Source organism: Schistocerca piceifrons, chromosome 1, assembly GCF_021461385.2.
Source record: "Schistocerca piceifrons isolate TAMUIC-IGC-003096 chromosome 1, iqSchPice1.1, whole genome shotgun sequence".
Classification (NCBI taxonomy): Eukaryota; Metazoa; Arthropoda; class Insecta; order Orthoptera; family Acrididae; genus Schistocerca; species Schistocerca piceifrons.
Window position 1 is genome coordinate 359,475,326 of NC_060138.1, and position 18,546 is coordinate 359,493,871.

General features: G+C 40.8%; 1 protein-coding gene across 1 annotated transcript in view; it reads left to right on the forward strand.

Annotated features, from left to right (window-relative positions):
- Window positions 1-8,642: 8,642 nt before the first annotated feature.
- The window catches only part of LOC124709288 (4-coumarate--CoA ligase 1-like), a 149,485-nt gene continuing 139,581 nt past the window's right edge, over window positions 8,643-18,546 (forward strand). The window contains exon 1 of the mRNA XM_047240828.1: window positions 8,643-8,744. Coding sequence (XP_047096784.1) covers window positions 8,735-8,744 — 10 coding nt within the window. The 5' untranslated portion in view covers window positions 8,643-8,734. The remainder of the gene's footprint in view (window positions 8,745-18,546) is intronic.

Consider the following 18,546-nt stretch of genomic DNA (forward strand, 5'->3'; position numbering starts at 1 on the left):
TAATGTAGAGGTTACAAAACACTGGATTTTAATCAGGCAGAGCTACCAGCTGGCTTGAAGGAAGTGGATATAGCACAATGAGCCACCCAAAACTCATCAACAAAGTTAAAGAATGAATATAAATAATCGATATCACTTTTACCGGTATTCATCGCTTTTGACTCAGTTTGAACCACAGTTACTTTGAACACACAGTAGGTATCACATGCAGCTGTGCTGTGAATGATAATGTCACAGAGGACCCTCTCACCTCATTGCACCGAATGAAATTTGTGGCCAACCCACATACATATATTTAACTTATACACAAATGCGAATACAAACGGGATTTCATCGCATTGTAGTGTATTATTATTATTATTGTTCTTAAGTTATTTACTAGTTAAATATATTTTTTTACAATCTTATTGACCAACTAGGATCACATTAACAAATTCAGTTCTAGAATAAGTTACCTCTGCAGCAGAGTATACGCTGTTATGAAACTTCCTGGTAGATTAATACTGTGTGCCGGACCGAGACTCGAACTCGGAACCTTTGCCTTTCGTGGGCAGGTGCTCTACTATCTGAGCTACCCAAGCACGACCCCACGTCCCGTCCTCACAGCAAGTAGGAGACGAGGTACTGGCGGAAGTAAAGCTATGAGGACGGGGCGTGAGTCGTGCTTTGGCGCCTGCACGGTACTCAGCGTGTTCGATCAGAGGGTTAGCTGCCCTCTGTAATAAAAAACTGAATTAATGGATCAACGACGACCGGAAACGGCTGTCTTGTGACGTCCGCTCCGAGCAGATACAACTAACGAAAACGAGCAAAATGATATTAAAAGAAAAAGATGGTAGAGCACTTGCCCCCGAAAGGCAAAGGTCCTGAGTTCGAGTCTCGGTCCGGCACACAGTTTTAATCTGCCAGGAAGTTTCAGCTTCAGTTCTTCTTCTTCCTTTGGTGTTGTTTCCTATTTTTCCAGTATTCCCTCAATTTGTCCCCCTGAAGTCTCTTCCTTTCTTCTGCCCACGTTGTCCTCGATTTTTTAATTTCTTATGCTTGGAAAGCCGTCCAAATTTAGTATTTTGTTTTTAAAACGGTTTCTTTCTGCTATTTCTGATTCTTTGATGTTGATTCTTTCTGGATCTTTCCTCACTTCTGTAATTGAATGTATTATTATTATTATTATTACAAAGTTCTTTATTAGTTAAATAAACAAATGTTTTCGCCTTTATTTTAAAAAAAATAAAACTTCGTCTAGTAAATACCAAAAAGATTTGTTGTTTTCCAACATTTATCTGAGATTCTTTTTTTTTTCTATGATTGTTGAAATGCTCTGAAGGATGTCAGCTTTTTTCACCACCTTGGATGTCATCAGCCACTTTAAACTGTGTTGCTTGAATCCTTCCTGTCAACAAGTTCTTTGAAATGGCTGTATCAAAGTAATAATAAATAGGTTGCATCCATTTTCCTACTAAACTTCTGATAACCATGAACTTCTAATGGGTTTGGACGACGATTTAAGTGTGAAGTAGATATACTAACTCCCACTTGTTTTCCGAGATGACTTACTTGAGATGCTCGCCGACCTTCCTCACTAGTTAACCTTCCTTACTAGTTGCCGTGTTGCTGCTAACTCTCTTTTTACATATAAGAGAAAGGTGATTTAAACACCATGTCCATTCTCAACGTGAATCAGAATGTACGTCTTCCCTTCAACAAGGCTAAGACAAGAGTTTTTCTCAAGAATACCTTCTCAGCTGTTCTCGTTATTAAAACAATGGTCACTGACACAATTAGCACAGAATAACATATAAGTTCCATGGTTCTTCTGTACACTTTCACTAAAACTTCCATGGATCGCCCGACAAGTACTTCTCGTCGCCGTTCGACCGCCACGTCTACATTCTTCTCGCGACTGAATTTCAAACATGAACACACAAACATTTGACGTGCAGTAGGTAGGATTCTATCATCCCACACTCACTTCTAAAATATCGTGTATCTGAGATGGTAGAAGGCTGAGTGGTTCTAGAATTTACGCAGAAATTCTCGAAACACTAAATATCCCCTCTCTCACATCGGACACGCGATATTTTATACACAATCATTATGTAAATAATATCACTCATAACAACAATTCATATCATAATAATGTACTTTTCTTATACATGTTTATACATGCATCTTTCACTTCAGCAACAATCTTTTCTTTCTCTAGAACAATCTATAGCTGAGTGTTTCTTTATTCTGTTCATACTTTGATATTAAGATATGAGCAGTCACTTGAGGTTCTAATCAGCTCTTCTAATATTTAAGAATTGTGTGGACTCTTTTTTTTCCTATGCTTCCAATCGTAAACTCCAGTTTTTATGACACATGAGTAATCCTCTTTCTGTTCTCATTTTTTGTACTACTTTTCCTTAGTGTATACTATTATTATTATTTTTTGTAGTTTGGAGGAACTCTGGGCAAAATGAAAGTGTTCTTTTTGACACTCTTAAACTTACATGAAACGTAACAATGCTAATTGTGCATAGAATTCAAACTTTCTAGAATAACCCTTATAAAATTTGTGACTTTTGTCGCGATACTGTCCTCTTCTCCTAGGATCAGCACCTATACCTTGCTTGTGGGTTCATCTTACGAGAGCACTTCCTCTTTCCATTCTGGTAGGTAAAACTTTCCTATTTCTTAGGCCACGGTCGTCTTATCTCCATGTAGGTATGCCTGCTCTATATACTTAGCAAATGCTGAGTACACCCCCCCTTGTCCTTTATGATTAGGCATCATGGTTCATTACCCTAGCATACATTCCTATGTATACTATAATTAAATATTCCCTGGTAAAAATAAAAACGTATTTTACACTTTGCATTCACTTTTTACTTCATCATTTACTTCCTAAAGTCCTCCTCTACTTCTCAACTTCTATACTCTTAGTAGATACTATGTCTATATTACTATTCAGGTCCCAGTGTCCTAGAATTCGCCAAAGTATTTATTAAACTGACATTTCCTTATGATCAGCGTGACTAATGCCACTCCTGCTTTCTTTTTTCTTTCTTTGCTTACGTCTCTTCCTTGTCTATCTCCTGCTCATTACTGCTTTATAGTTATCCCACAACTCACATGCTTTTGTTTCCCTCTTTTCTCATGAGTAATCTCTTTATATACACCTCATGTAGAACCGTCATAGTTCTTATATACAAATGCGATGTGGAATCGTCATAGTTTTTATATATACTTGTGTGCATATTTCGCTGTACACATATTGTTTCCTCTACAATACCTGGCGATTCTCACATCCTGACAGGCTTTTTAGGCTGTAATTTCAATGTTTGTGTCTAAATGTATTTTTGGGTGTATGCGGATGTGCGTTCATGTAGTCTGATTCTTCGGGCTTCTTATCTAAAGATAAAATGTAAGTTATTAGATACCATGGAAACAAGGAAGGACTTCAGCGATAGAAGTTTGTGAATATGGAAAGAGGGAAGAAATAGATAGGTCCTCAAATGAGAAGTAAGAAAGGAAAAAAATAGATATGCTTGCTAAGATGTAAGAAGAGAAAGAAGATAGCCCCAAAGACAGGAAACCCTTCTCACTCTCTTTCCCCAGGATCCCTACCCCTCAGGCACTTGAGTGAGACACCGGAGGTGGTTTGGTGTTAAATCGTCTCCTATAGAACGGGCATTCCCACCTTCACCCTTGAGGTCCCCAAAGGAAATCTTAGCAACCTTATGGAAACGTAAATGGTGAAGAATCAGGCACACTTGTTTGCGAGGTTTGTCTGAAATGTGTGATGTATGTTTTGTGTTAGCCATGATTTATTTGCGCTTGTAAACCACGCTTTTATTTACAATACCCACCCCTTTCAAAACCTATAGAAACCCTCCCATTTACACCACATCTCATGAAAAGTATAAAATACTCTACACAAAATAGAAAATTTATACACTATGCCATCACAGTTGTTTGATTATTCACCTCATATTATATTATCCATAAATATAATACTCTATTCATTTTATTTTATGTTGATATCACTTTCTTTCTTATTCTGTGATTCTCCTAAGTTTTCTTTATTTTATAGTCGTATCTACTTTTCTAAGCACTATGATTATAGGATAGTTTAAGATGTTAGAAATAGATGACAGAATAGTTTAAGATTTTAAAGGAATTCGCTGCAAGAAAACTATTTTGGAAGAAACACGGAAAACAACTTGGGATCCGACGGTCGTCACTCCGCCCGTTAACTCAGAATGTTAACGTCACTGGGGAAATATATGACTCCGCCCAGGTCCCATGGATCTGATATTAACTTTTCTTGTGCACTGGTAGACCAGTATTTTTCTTTAAATTTCTTTGAAAGTCTGCCCAAGAAGAAAAATTCTCAATATTCGTGGTTCCCCACTCAGAGGCCTCCCCTAGAAGGTACCCCACAGCAAATTAAATGTTTTTAGAGTCTTCCCAATTTTTCGGCAAAGCTTGGTTAAACCTTGCCAAGAAATGTGTCGGATGTACATCTCCATCGAGCTTAAATCTGGGGAATTGTCTGGATAACCCTGAATTAGCCCCCCACTGCAGGTCAGTCATCACTTCACTAGTTAATACCACATTAGGTGAAGTTACCCTTTTGTCTACTTTATTCTGGATAAGCTTGAATTCTTTCCACAGGTCATCTATATATTTCCTGGTATCATTAAGTTCAGAAGGTAGAATAGGAGATACGTTTCCACATGTTACTCTCTCGGTAACTTTTCGATCTATAATTTCTTCAATCTGTTCCTCCAAACTACTCATATTTATGATATCAGAATTCGCTAATTTCTCTTTTTGAAGTTCATTTTCACATTATCTACTCGTGTATTAACACCTGTAATTTGCGATTGAATTATTGGCATTAAATTATCCTACTTATCGACACTCTCTTTCAAAGTACTCAGTCCTTGCTTTACAGCATTAAATTTAACATTACACACAATTTCAAAGGATTCTAACTTTTCATTAAGCTCCGATTGTACACTATTATATTTATCTTCAGTATTCAATTCTAACCTTTTTGTCAAATCCTGAAAATTATCATTCCGTTACGGACTAAAGTCAGTGAACATTTGATTTACGTGAATGGTCAGGGAATTAGTCAGTTCATTCTTAAAAACTAATTTTAAATTCTCTTTACTATTTAAGGCGTCGAATCCAGTCTTTGAAGCATCCATGCCTTCGCATAGATTACCAAATTCTTTGCTTTGTGAGTCAACTTTGGTATTTAATAAAGCTATATTTGCTGCTTGACTACTTAAGGTTTCACTCTGGTTATTTAATTGAGAATGTACTGAGTCTAGTTTTTCATTTAGAGTCGCATTTTGAGCATTTAAAGCTGCACTCTGGGCATTTAAATGAGAATGTACTGAACCTAGTTTTTCACTAAATGTCGCATATTGAACATTTAATTGTGCACCTAATTGAGTACTCAGAGTCGCATTTTGAGTGTTGATTAAATTTAGTAACTCAGACCATAGCCATTGCGGGTTCTTGAGTCTCCTCGACTTGTTGTATGTTATACATATTCTTGCAAGCTTTAGATCGTGTAAGCATCTAACTAACTGTAAGTATGATAACTACACTAATAAAGTTCACTCAACAGTTTGTACCACTTTGCACTAAAACGATATAGTCCTGTTTTACGGGCACCCGGCGGAGAATCTGCGCTGCGTCGGTGAGCGGATGTGGAGGCAGGTCAGCACCGGTGAACAGTACAGCTGGTGCCGGTGGCGTCGGATGTTGGTTTCCGCGTGTGCGTCCCCGCGATGTATATGAGAGCTCTACACTCCCCGCACCGGATCTTCTTAGTCGTAGTGTTCTAGGCGTATTTCTTCTTAGAAAAATACACTGGAACCTTCCTCTCTATTTCTCAATTCAAAATTTTGCTCGTTTAAATACTTGATCAAGTTCCGTTGTCTCGGAGTAATTATTTGTCGTATTTGGTGTAGTTGCTATGGCAAAACACAACAGTTTATTCGTTCGTTTTTTGGTCTTAGAATTCCAGTTTTACAGTCCTTTCTCACTGGTCGCCACGTTCTAACAGCTTGGGACGACGATTTGAGTGTGCAGTAGATATACTAACTCCCACTCCTTTTCCGAGATGACTTACTTGAGACGCTCGGCCGACCTTCCTTGCCGGTTAGCCTGCTCCTGCTAACTCTCTTTCACTTCTTCTGAGAAGTATGCTGCTAGGTACAGGAATTTCTTAAGATCCTTTCTACTTATAAAAATAAGCAGATGTACAAAGTTTCATTTGCGTTAATTGACGACGTACATTTAAACTTCAGACATATTACGAAACCCAATGTTCACATTACATATATACTGTTTAGTAAGTCTCTCGTGTCTCCAAACGTCAGAAACAAACTAATGTACATATAATAGAAAGATGGTTTAAACACCATGTCCATTCTCAACATGAATCAGAATGCACGTCTCCCCTTCAACAAGGCTAAGAGAAGAGTTTTTCTCAAGAGTACCTTCTCAGCTGTTCTCGTTATTAAAACAATGGTCACTGACACAATTAGCACAGAATAACATAGAAGTAATTTGCGATTGAATTATTGGCATTAAATTATCCTGCTTATCGACACTCTCTTTCAAAGTACTCAGTACTTGCTTTACAGCGTTAAATTTAACATTACACACATTTTCAAAGGATCCTATCTTTTCATTAAGCTCCGATTGTACACTATTATACTATATTGTACACTATTATACTACACTAAAACTTCCATGGATCGCCCCACAAGTACTTATCGGTGCCGTTCGACCACCGCGTCTACATTCTTCTCGCGACTGAATTTCAAACCTGAACACACAAACATGTGATGTGCAGTAGGTAGGATTCTATCATCCCACACTCACTTCTAAAATATCGTGTGTTCGAGACGGTAGAAGGCTGAGTGATTCTACAATTTACGCAGAAATCCTCGAAACACAACAAACTGAGCATTGTGTTGTGGTCCTGTGAGAATCTCCTCTACCTGGTCAAACCATAAGTCACTGTCAACTTTCATTTCATTAAAATTAATAATCAACTTACAAGTTTTTCAAGTGTAGTTAGTAGCCTTGATGGGTTTTCACAATATTAAGGTTAAATCAATGAAACTTGGTAGAACGCTAAACTGCCTGAATCTTCTTGTAATAGTGACTGCACTTGGAAGAAGTATTTCAATACATCCATGTCAGAACATAACACTTTTTAAAATAAACAATGTAAAGACGCAGCCCTTGTAATATCTTCAAATGACCAATTAATTATTTGTGAAGTCAAAAGCAACTAAATTTTTAACTTTCATCTTCACATTTCTCTATATTTAGAGCATCAGGCTGATATCGTGTCATAATCTCATAGGTAATTTGTCAGCTGCAGACCATATTTGACACAAAAAAATATAATTCTTCACAAAAAAAGTTGTGCTCCCTGGAAGTAATTGAATAGGCTGCTTGTAGGTATCAGTAGATTCACGGGCAAATTTCTAGGAGTATATTCTGGTATAACCTAAAGTGAAATGTCCACATGAAACTAGTTTTCGGAATAGTATATTCAAGACGAAGAATCACTGGAAGCCTCTTCAGGAAATGTAATTCACTCACGAAAGAGGTGATACATAAATCACTCGTTCGAGCGCTTCTTGAGTCTTGCTCGTCCTGCTCATCTGCCTGGAGCCCTTGCTTAATGGGATTAATAGGAGAAATAGAGAAGATCAAATAATAGTGGCAGGATTCGTCACAGATTCTTTTATACACTCGAATATATATGACCTTTACTGAATGACTAGTTCAGTTGCACAGCCAATCTCAGTAACAATACATTAAACCCATTGGTATCTCGAGTTGCCACAATATGAGACGTTAACGTTGTTCAGTAATGTACGTGATATGTAATAAATAAATGCTATGGGCCTACCAGACTGACGCATGCCTTTCGATTTGTTGCAGCTTAAGTCATTTTTGTTAGAGTTATGGTGCTTATTAATTATTTTTGATGTTCATATGTTATCAAGTAACTGTCCTTTCAGTTCAACTGTTCTTCCAAGTCCTTTGTCGTCTCTGACAGAATTACAATGTCTGTGGCAAACCTCTAATTTTCTGTTTCCTCTTCACGAACTCTCTTTTATTACCTTTAATGCTTGTGTCTCACAGTATACGCCCAGAAAATTAAATGTACGAACGCAAGATCCAGAGGCCTGCAGATGATCAGTTTGCCTACACAATCGGACATCGTAAGTGAAACCCCTGAGTCGGTACCCAATGACAGAAGTTAAAGGCCCTTTAACTGCCAAGGCCCTGTCAGAAATTGACTCCCGAACCTTCATATGACTCCTGTGCAGCTACCAAACCAGAGAAAAAGGAAGTAAGGAAGATGGACAGATACAAAACGAGAAAAAGTGTGTATGTGTGTGTGTGTGTGTGTGTGTGTGTGTCTGTGTGTGTGTGTGTGTGTGTGTGTGTGTGCCCGCGCGTTGTATGTGTGCAGTGAAATACAAATAAAAGTGCTTGTTTGTCACACTATCAACGTCTTACGACTCAGCAAGCACAGGACGTAATGAAAGAACTCAAGGCAAGGTGTTACGTAAGGAGAGAGGCTGTAACAGATTAGACAGTGTGTCTTGCTTTCGGCTTGCCGGCTATTGTGAAGACCGCAGTTCTGCGAGAAGAGCGGCGACAGGCGGTTCGTTAAACAGCTGCGGCGGACGACAAAATGGCTCAGCGTAAGTACCGCGCCGCTTCGCCCACTTCATAAATAAAGCAGGTGCTCTGCTGCTGGCAGTACTCTTCTTCGGACGGGCGTTGTTCTGTTGCGATGCTTTCCTGCCACGCCCGTCGCTCTTCCACTTGCGTAGTGAACAAACTCATTACTCCGATCTGTAGCAACTTGTTTAATACGAAACATGCAGCGTTGCGACGTGTCTCAGCGGATGAATGACATCCTACGTTCTCTTAAGCTGAGGGAAACATATAGTACTTTACGCCATACAGAGTATTTTTTCTGCGTGATAACAGTAGTAACTGTCATAGAGTGGAGCAAAATAAAGCAAACTGCCGATTACCCGGATGAATGCGAGCACGGAATACGCATTTTGCTGCAAGAGAATGCTACACGCTCTTTTGAAACTGCGTGGCAGATTGAAAAGTGTGTGCTTGACTGGACGTGTACTTTATCAACGGAATTATAAAATCATGACGCACGAGCCGCCTTTACAGCTTGGCAAGCACTTCTTCTCCATGGGAAATTTGGAACGTAGGAAAGAGGTATTGTCGGAAATGAAACTGTCAGGGTCTGTTTCGGTTCTTCTGTGTCTTGGTCGTTAAGCTCTCATCTCAAACAAGCGATTCGTGTGTTTTAAACAAAGTATAGAAGCCCGTTTGGTTTCTAACGCCAACAGAAGCGTTGTTTTGGAGGAGGAGCAATGTTAATTTCAGAAGAGTCTTGTTTGGTTTTACAAGAGGAGTTCTGTGTATTTCAGGAGAGGAGATATGTATGTTTCAAAAGAGGAGACTTTTATTGTTATAAAAGATGAATCTTGTTTGTTGTAGTGGAGTATTTTCATTTGCTGTGGAAGAGGAGTGCTGTTTGTTCTGGAACAAGTATCACGTTTGTGTTTTGAAAAGTAGTTTATTGTTTCTATTTCGAAGAGGCGTATTGCGTGCTACGCTTAAGAAAATGTTGATTTGATATTTTTGGGCCTTCTAAATTACGTTTTGTACAAAGGTTGTGCTGTAATTTCGGACAACTCAAAGAATACAACATTAGATGGAGAAAAATATAAAAAATAATATAGCGTGACAATCTAGCCATAGAACGCATTTGTGGAGAGAGGATGGGCTATAAAAGGAGATGGGAAGTTCAAAACGACGTAAGAAAGTGAAAAGTAAAGGATAGTCGGCTGGGCACTATCTCGCGGAAGGCAAAGGTCCCAAGTTCAGGTATCAATCTGCCACACAGTTTTAATTTACCAAGAAGTTTCAGATCATCACATTCTCCGCTGCAGAGGGAAAATTCATTCTGCTAGTTGGATTGTTTACGAAACATGCTGCATACAGCAGTTTTTTACATCTACATCTATACTCCGCGAATAAATGTGAAGTGCATGACAGAGGTATCGCAATGAATCGGCTATTTGGGCTTTTTCCCGTTCCACTGTTGTATGGAGCGCAGAACAATGATTGTTTAAAAGTCTCTGTGCGTGGTTCAATTAATCCAACCTTGTCTTCACAATAATTATGGGAGCGATGCGTAATGTAGTATATTCCTAGAGTAATCATTCAAAGCCAGTTCTAGAAACTATGTTAGCAGACTTTCTGTGGATAATTTCCGTCTACCTACAAGAGTCTGCCGGTTCAGTTCCTTCAGCATCTCTGTGACACTCTCCCACACAAGTCAAACATCTGGCCATTCGTGCTGCTCTTCTCTGAATACGTTCTGCTTAACCAATTGGAACTGGTCCCATACATTTAGTCTGGGATGGGCCGCACAAGTGACTTGTAATCAATCTCCTTTTTAGACTGATTGCATTTCCCTAGTATTCCACCAATAAACCGAAGTCATTCCATTTCATGTCCCTGCAAAGTTCCAGGTATTTGTACGAGTTTACCGATTCTATCTGTGACTCACTGACATACATTCATAGGATACTATTCTTTTTCGTTTTGTAAAGTGCACACTTTCACATTGTTGAACATTTAACGTAAGCTGCCAATATTTTTATCACTTTGAAATCTTATCTAAGGCATTGTGCAGCTTTGCTCAGACTGTACTTCACTGTAGATAACAGCATCATCTGCGGAAATCCTGAGGTTACTCTTAATGTTGTCCGCAAGGTCATTAACCTTCGCAGTACGAAGGGGACGGGGTGCTTTATTTCCACCTTTTGAAAATTTTGTGATCCAGTCAGGTACACAATTCTTAAAACTTTTTAAAAATATTTATTGTTTTTAATAATTTCTTCTACAGATTCTGTGGTTGTTTTAAATTTTCCAGCAAAATTTAACCCAAGAATTTAAGTCTCAGTAGTGGATGCGACTTCTCACAAAAAAATGTCGTATTCATATTTTCAGGTTCAGGACTCTTCTTAAACATCGGAATATCTTTAAAAAGGATGTCGTGAATAAAATTCAACAACAGTTAACTAAACTTGTAATTTTTAAATACTTATTTTGGTTATTGTAAAGTAACCTCCCTCCCACACAGTAATACGCGTTATGGAAAACTCATTGCTATTGCTAGGTTTAACATGAATGGGAAGGGACACAACACACTTTCCTGGGGTACAGCCGAAGTTACTTCTACATTTGTAACTGACTCTCTATCCAAGAAAACACGCTGCGTCCTCCCTACCAAGAAATCCACAGTCCAAACACAAATTTCGCCTGATACCCCATATGAAAGACGAGGGCTAGTAGAAATCCTTGGGTAACAGAAGTAATACTGAATTTAATTGATGAAAGGAGAAAATATAAAAATGCAGTAAATGAAGCAGGCAAAAAGGAATACAAACGTCTCAAAAACAAGATCGACAGGAAGTGCAAAATGGCTAAGCTGGGATGGCTAGAGGACAAATGTAAGGATGTAGAGGGTTATCTCACTAGGGGTAAGATAGATACTGCCTACAAGAAAATTAAAGAGACCTTTGGAGAACAGAGAACCACTTGTATGAATATCAAGGGCTCAGATGGAAACCCAGTTCTAAGCAAAGAAGGGAAAGCAGAAAGGTGGAGGGAGTATACAGAGGGCCTATACAAGGGAATGTACTTGAGGACAATATTATGGAAATGGAAGAGGATGTAGATGAAGATGAAATGGGAGATACGATACTGCGTGAAGAGTTTGACAGAGCACTGAAAGACCTGAGTCGAAACAAGGCCCCTGGAGTAGACAACATTCCATTAGAACTACTGACGGCCTTGGGAGAGCCAGACCTGACAAAACTCTACCATCTGGTGAGCAAGATGTGTGAGACAGGCGAAATACCCTCAGATTTCAAGAAGAATATAATAATTCCGATCCCAAAGAAAGCAGGTGCTGACAGATGTGAAAATTACCGAACTATCAGTTTAATAGGTCACAGCTGCAAAATACTAACGCGTATTCTCTACAGACGAATGGAAAAACTGGTAGAAGCTGACCTCGGGGAAGATCAGTTTGGATTCCGTAGAAATGTTGGAACACGTGAGGCAATACTGACCCTACGACTTATCTTAGAAGCTAGATTAAGGAAAGGCAAGCCTACGTTTCTAGCATTTGTAGACTTAGAGAAAGCTTTTGACAATGTTGACCGGAATACTCTCTTTCAAATTATGAAGGTGGCAGGGGTAAAATACAGGGAGCGAAAGGCTATTTACAATTTGTGCAGAAACCAGATGGCAGTTATGAGTCGAGGGGCACGAAAGGGAAGCAGTGGTTGGGAAGGGAGTGAGACAGGGTTGTAGCCTATCCCCGATGTTATTCAATCTGTATATTGAGCAAGCAGTGAAGGAAACAAAAGAAAAATTCGGAGTAGGTATTAAAATCCATGGAGAAGAAATGAAAACTTTGAGGTTCGCCGATGACATTGTAATTCTGTCAGAGACAGCAAAGGACTTGGAAGAGCAGTTGAACGGAATGGACAGTGTCATGAAAGGAGGGTATAAGATGAACATCAACAAAAGCAAAACGAGGATAATGGAAAGTAGTCGAATTAAGTCGGCTGATGCTGAGGGAATTAGATTAGGAAATGTAAAGGAAAATAACTGATGATGGTCGAAGCAGAGAGGATATAAAATGTAGACTGGCAATGGCAAGGAAAGCATTTCTGAAGAAGAGAAATTTGTTAACATTGAGTATTGATTTAAGTGTCAGGAAAGTATTTGTATGGAGCGTAGCCATGTATGGAAGTGAAACATGGACGATTACTAGTTTGTACAAGAAGAGAATAGAAGCTTTCGAAATGTGGTGCTACAGAAGAATGCTGAAGATTAGATCGGTAGATCGTATAACTAATGAGGAGGTATTGAATAGGATTGGGGAGAAGAGAAGTTTGTGGCACAACTTAACTAGAAGAAGGGATCGGTTGGTAGGACATGTTCTGAGGCATCAAGGGATCACCAATTTAGTATTGGAGGGCAGCGTGGAGGGTAAAATTCGTAGAGGGAGACCAAGAGATTAATACACTAAACAGATTCAGAAGGATGTAGGTTGCAGTGGGTACTGGGAGATGGAGAAGCTTGCACAGGGTAGAGTAGCATGGAGACCCTTATCAAACCAGTCTCAGGACTGAAGACCACTACAACAACAACAAACCCCATATGGCTGTACTTTTGATATTAAGCGTGGGGGTGGTACTGAGCCAAATGCTTTTCGGAAATCGAGAAATACTACATCTACCTGACTGCATTGATACGTGGCTTTCGGGATGTCATGTGAGGATGTCATGTGAGAAAAGTGCGAAGCCGGGAAATGGAACTTACTTACAAAATTACACATAAAACACGCTGTATTTTGTGCCACGTCCTTTTATTTCACTTCTGGAAAGTAATCGGGATTTTTTCTGTTTCTTTTTTCATTCACTGTTTTCCTGACAACAGTTCGAATTTTCCGTAGAGTCAAAGCATCGATATAGCCAAAAGAATTTTGTATATTCTAATAACACATAATAAGACAGCTGGTATGCGTGATAGGATGAGTTATAATCATAATAGTGTATTCTAAACGAAATTTTTCGTTCTAAATATAACAGAGGATTTCAGGTTCAGTTTGTTTTATTTTTTTAAAAACATTGTCGAACTGTGCACGGATAATCGGCAAACCGGCTAATCTGCGCTGATACCGTATGATTGGGAAGTTGCTGTATCCCTTTCCTTTGCATGCAATACAGGCGCAGTTTCTGCTGTATTGCCAGTCACAAATGTTTGAATTTTACACACATCAAAAAAAGTTTTGCATCACCCCGGGTCCCAAAACTCTTGAAGATAAACGTTGACTGTGGATATTGTATCACAGACGCAGTCCCTTTGACTGTTCAGAGATGCCACTAAACGTACCCAAAGATGTAAACAACCATGCATGAGCAGCGCCTATTAGAGGGAGAGGGTCCGACAGCCGATCAGTTCGTCATTCCACCAGGAAGGACGTACACGGCTCGTGTTTTCTGTAGTTCAACCTCGCCTAGACGGTCAATATCGCCGTTTTATCGCGACCGCATTGTTACTTTGTGCCAGGAAGGGCTCTCAACAACGGAAGTGTCCAGGCGTCTCGGAGTGAACTAAAGCGATACTGTTCGGATATGGAGGAGATACAGAGAGATAGGAACTGTCGATGACATGTCTCGCTCAGGCCGCCCAAGGGCTAGTACTGCAGTGGATGACCGCTGCCTACAGATTATGGCTCGTCGGAGCCCTGACAGTAACGCCACCATGTTTGAATAATGCTTTTCGTGCAGCCACAGGACGTCGTGTTACGACTCAAATGGTGCGCAGTAGGCTGCATGGTGCGCAACTTCACCCCCGACGTCCATGGCGAGGTCCATCTTTGCAACAACGACACCATGCAGCGCGGTACAGATGGGTCTTGTCGATTGGCATCACGTCGATGATTATCTCATATGCCTTCAACCAGACAATCGTCACAGACGTGTTTGGAAGCAAACCGGTCAGGCTGAACGCTTTAGACACACTGTCCAGAGCGTGCATCAGGGTGGAGATTCCCTGCTGTTTTGAGGTGGCATTATATGGGGCCGACGCTTGCCGCTGGTGGTCATGGAAGGCGCCGTAACGACTGTACGATACGTGAATGCCATCCCCCGACCGATAGTGCAACCATATCGGCAGCATATTCACGGGGCATTCGTGTTCATGGACGACAATTCGCGCCTCCCTCGTGGACATCTTGTGAATGACTTCCTTCAGGATAGTGACATCGCTCGACTAGAGTGTACAGCGTTTCTCCAGACATGAACCCTATCGAACATGCCTGGGATAGATTGAAAAGGGATGTTATGGACGACGTAACCCACCAAACATTCTGAGGGATCTACGCCGAATCACCGTTGAGGAGTGGGATAATCTGTACCAAAAGTGCCTTGATGAACGTGTAGATAGTATGCCACGACGAATACAGGCATGCATCAATGCGAGAGGATGTGCTAGTGAGTATTAGAGGTACCGGTGTGTACAACAATCGGGACCACCACCTCTGAAGGTCTCGCTGTATGGTGCTACAACATGCAATGTGTGGTTTTCATGAGCAATACAAAAGGCGGAAATGATGTTAATGTTGATCTGTATTCCAATTTTCTGTACGTGTTCCGGAACTCTCGGAACCGAGGTGATCCAAAACTTTTTTTGATGTGTGTATAATACATCAAATGGGCATACTCGTCACGTTGCTGTCGATGTACTTCTCAAGTCAAATAACTTTGCGAAAGTGGCACTGCAGTCGTAATAGCTCTAAAGCATCCAGTACAGCCGCTAAAAACAAATAAAAATTCATCACAATGAAGAAACAATACCTTAAAAAAATCCGACACCACAGCCGTTAAGGTAGCTGGTATCCAGTCCACAAAAAGAACACATTCTAATCTATAACTTTTTTATGTATCTGCCTGTACGGGGAGTACACAAAAATATGGAAAAACCGAAAACACCACACATTACCATGCCTAATACGGCACAGGAAACGCGTTGGCGTTCGAAACAACTTCCAGTCGTCTCGAAACACATAAATACCGGTCCTGTATATTTTTTAAGAGATTCTTTTACCATTCTTCCATGAAAATAGTGACAAGTTCAAGTAACGATGATGGAGGTGGGTGGCGAGTACGTAACCCTCTCTCCAAAATAGACCATAAAGGCTCAAATAATAATGAAAACTGTTGACTGTGGTAGCCAGAGAGACGCATCAATTCAGCCTTGTGCTCACAAAACCAGACCTGGACGATGGCAGCTCTATGAACAGCAGGCCCTGTCTTCCTGGTATACAGCATCACCAATGTGGAAAATTCGATGTACCATGAGATGGGTCTGGTCATCCAAAATGGTCCATAATCCTTGGCAGTAACGCACCTTGCAGGGTAATCATAGGGTCCGTGAAATACCATAATATGTCTGCCCAAATCATCACCGGACTTCCGCCATGTTGCGCTCTCTGGACGTAAACTCGGCCAGAAGACAGAGAAAAATACGGAACGAGACTCGTCCGACCAAACGATTTTCCTCCATTGCCCCAAATCCAGGTTTAATGGCTTCGGCAGCACGTTTTCCTCTTACAGGCATTTGCATCATTGAAGAGTTTTGGATTTCCAGTTCTCCGTGCAGTTCCCTGCTTATGGAGCTCCCTTCGTGTTGTTGTGCTGCCGACAGGGGTCACGACAAGGGTATTCATCTCTGCACTGACTTTTGCAGCTTTCGTCCTCTTATTTTTCGTCACAATTCTCTTCAATGTTCGTCCGCCAAGATCACTCGACACACACTTTCACCCGCGTTATGACTAAGCGGATGATGTTTTTTTTTCGATTTTCCCCGTATGCAGTATAAATATTCGATACGGTAATTACCTCTTGAAACGCTGAACACTTCAGCTACCTTGGTTACTGAAGCACCTACCATACGAGCATCAACAATTTGCCCCCGTTCGAATTCGGTTGGCTGCGACATAATGCCTCACAACTACATAGAGCACTGTTCTGACCACGACCGACACTTGAAACGTATTGACGACACTGCATGGCTGCCGTTCGTAGTTAAATACAGGGTTATTACAAATGATTGAAGCGATTTCACAGCTCTACAATAACTTTATTATTTGAGATATTTTCACAATGCTTTGCACACACATACAAAAACTCTAAAAGTTTTTTAGGCATTCACAAATGTTGAATATGTGCCCCTTTAGTGATTCGGCAGACATCAAGCCCATAATCAAGTTCCTCCCACACTCGGCGCAGCATGTCCCCATCAATGAGTTCGAAAGCATCGTTGATGCGAGCTCGCAGTTCTGGCACGTTTCTTGGTAGAGGAGGTTTAAACACTGAATCTTTCACATAACCCCACAGAAAGAAAACGCATGGGGTTAAGTCGGGAGAGCGTGGAGGCCATGACATGAATTGCTGATCATGATCTCCACCACGACCGATCCATCGGTTTTCCAATCTCCTGTTTAAGAAATGCCGAACACCATGTTGGAAGTGCGGTGGAGCACCATCCTGTTGAAAGATGAAGTCGGCGCTGTCAGTCTCCAGTTGTGGCATGAGACAATTTTCCAGCATATCCAGATACACGAGTCCTGTAACGTTTTTTTCGCAGAAGAAAAAGGGGCCGTAAATTTTAAACCGTGAGATTGCACAAAACACGTTAACTTTTGGTGAATTGCGAATTTGGTGCACGAATGCGTGAGGATTCTCTACCGCCCAGATTTGCACATTGTTCACTTCACCATTAAGAAAAAATGTTGCTTCATCACTGAAAACAAGTTTCGCACTGAACTCACCCTCTTCCATGAGTTGTTGCAACCGCGCCGAAAATTCAAAGCGTTTGACTTTGTCATCGGGTGTCAGGGCTTGTAGCAATTGTAAACGGTAAGGCTTCTGCTTTAGCCTTTTCCGTAAGATTTTCCAAACCGTCGGCTGTGGTACGTTTAGCTCCCTGCTTGCTTTATTCGTCGACTTCCGCGGGCTACGCGTGAAACTTGTCCGCACGCGTTCAACTGTTTCTTCGCTCACTGCAGGCCGACCCGTTGATTTCCCCTTACAGAGGCATTCAGAAGCTTTAAACTGCGCATACCATCGCCGAATGGAGTTGCAGTTGGTGGATCTTTGTTGAACTTCGTCCTGAAGTGTCGTTGCACTGTTATGACTGACTGATGTGAGTGCATTTCAAGCACGACATACGCTTTCTCGGCTCCTGTCGCCATTTTGTCTCACTGCGCTCTCGAGCGCTCTGGCGGCAGAAACCTGAAGTGCGGCTTCAGCCGAACAAAACTTTATGAGTTTTTCTACGTATCTGTAGTGTGTCGTGACCGTATGTCAAAGAATGGAGCTACAGTGAATTTATGAAATCGCTTCAATCATTTGTAATAGCCTTGTACAACAGCGCAACCTGCCCACTTGGCTAGCATCTACAGTTATGTTCAGCCATGCATCTGTCGCGGTGTCCTCATATTTTTGTCCAGCCTCTGTACCTGCACTTCGAAAGTCACGGTGAAAGTGTAAGGCAGACAGTACTTCCCACTGTAGCACATATTGAGATTTCATACAGTTCCACTCGCGTATTCGCACGGGCTTTAGAGAGCTCCTAGACTGCTCGCTTAATAGTAGTTCTTGAAACTTTGTAAGTACTGTTTCGCGGGATGGTTCGAGTTTATCTCCAAGCGTCTGGTTGTTAATGGTTTCAGCATATCCGTGACACTCTTCCGGGAGTCAAACAAACCTCTGACCATTCGTCGCGCCCTTTCTTTTTGCTTAATCATTCTTCTAACTGATTTATTGCGGCACACCAAGAATTCCTTTCCTTTTGCACCAGTCCCCTCACCTCGGAATAGCA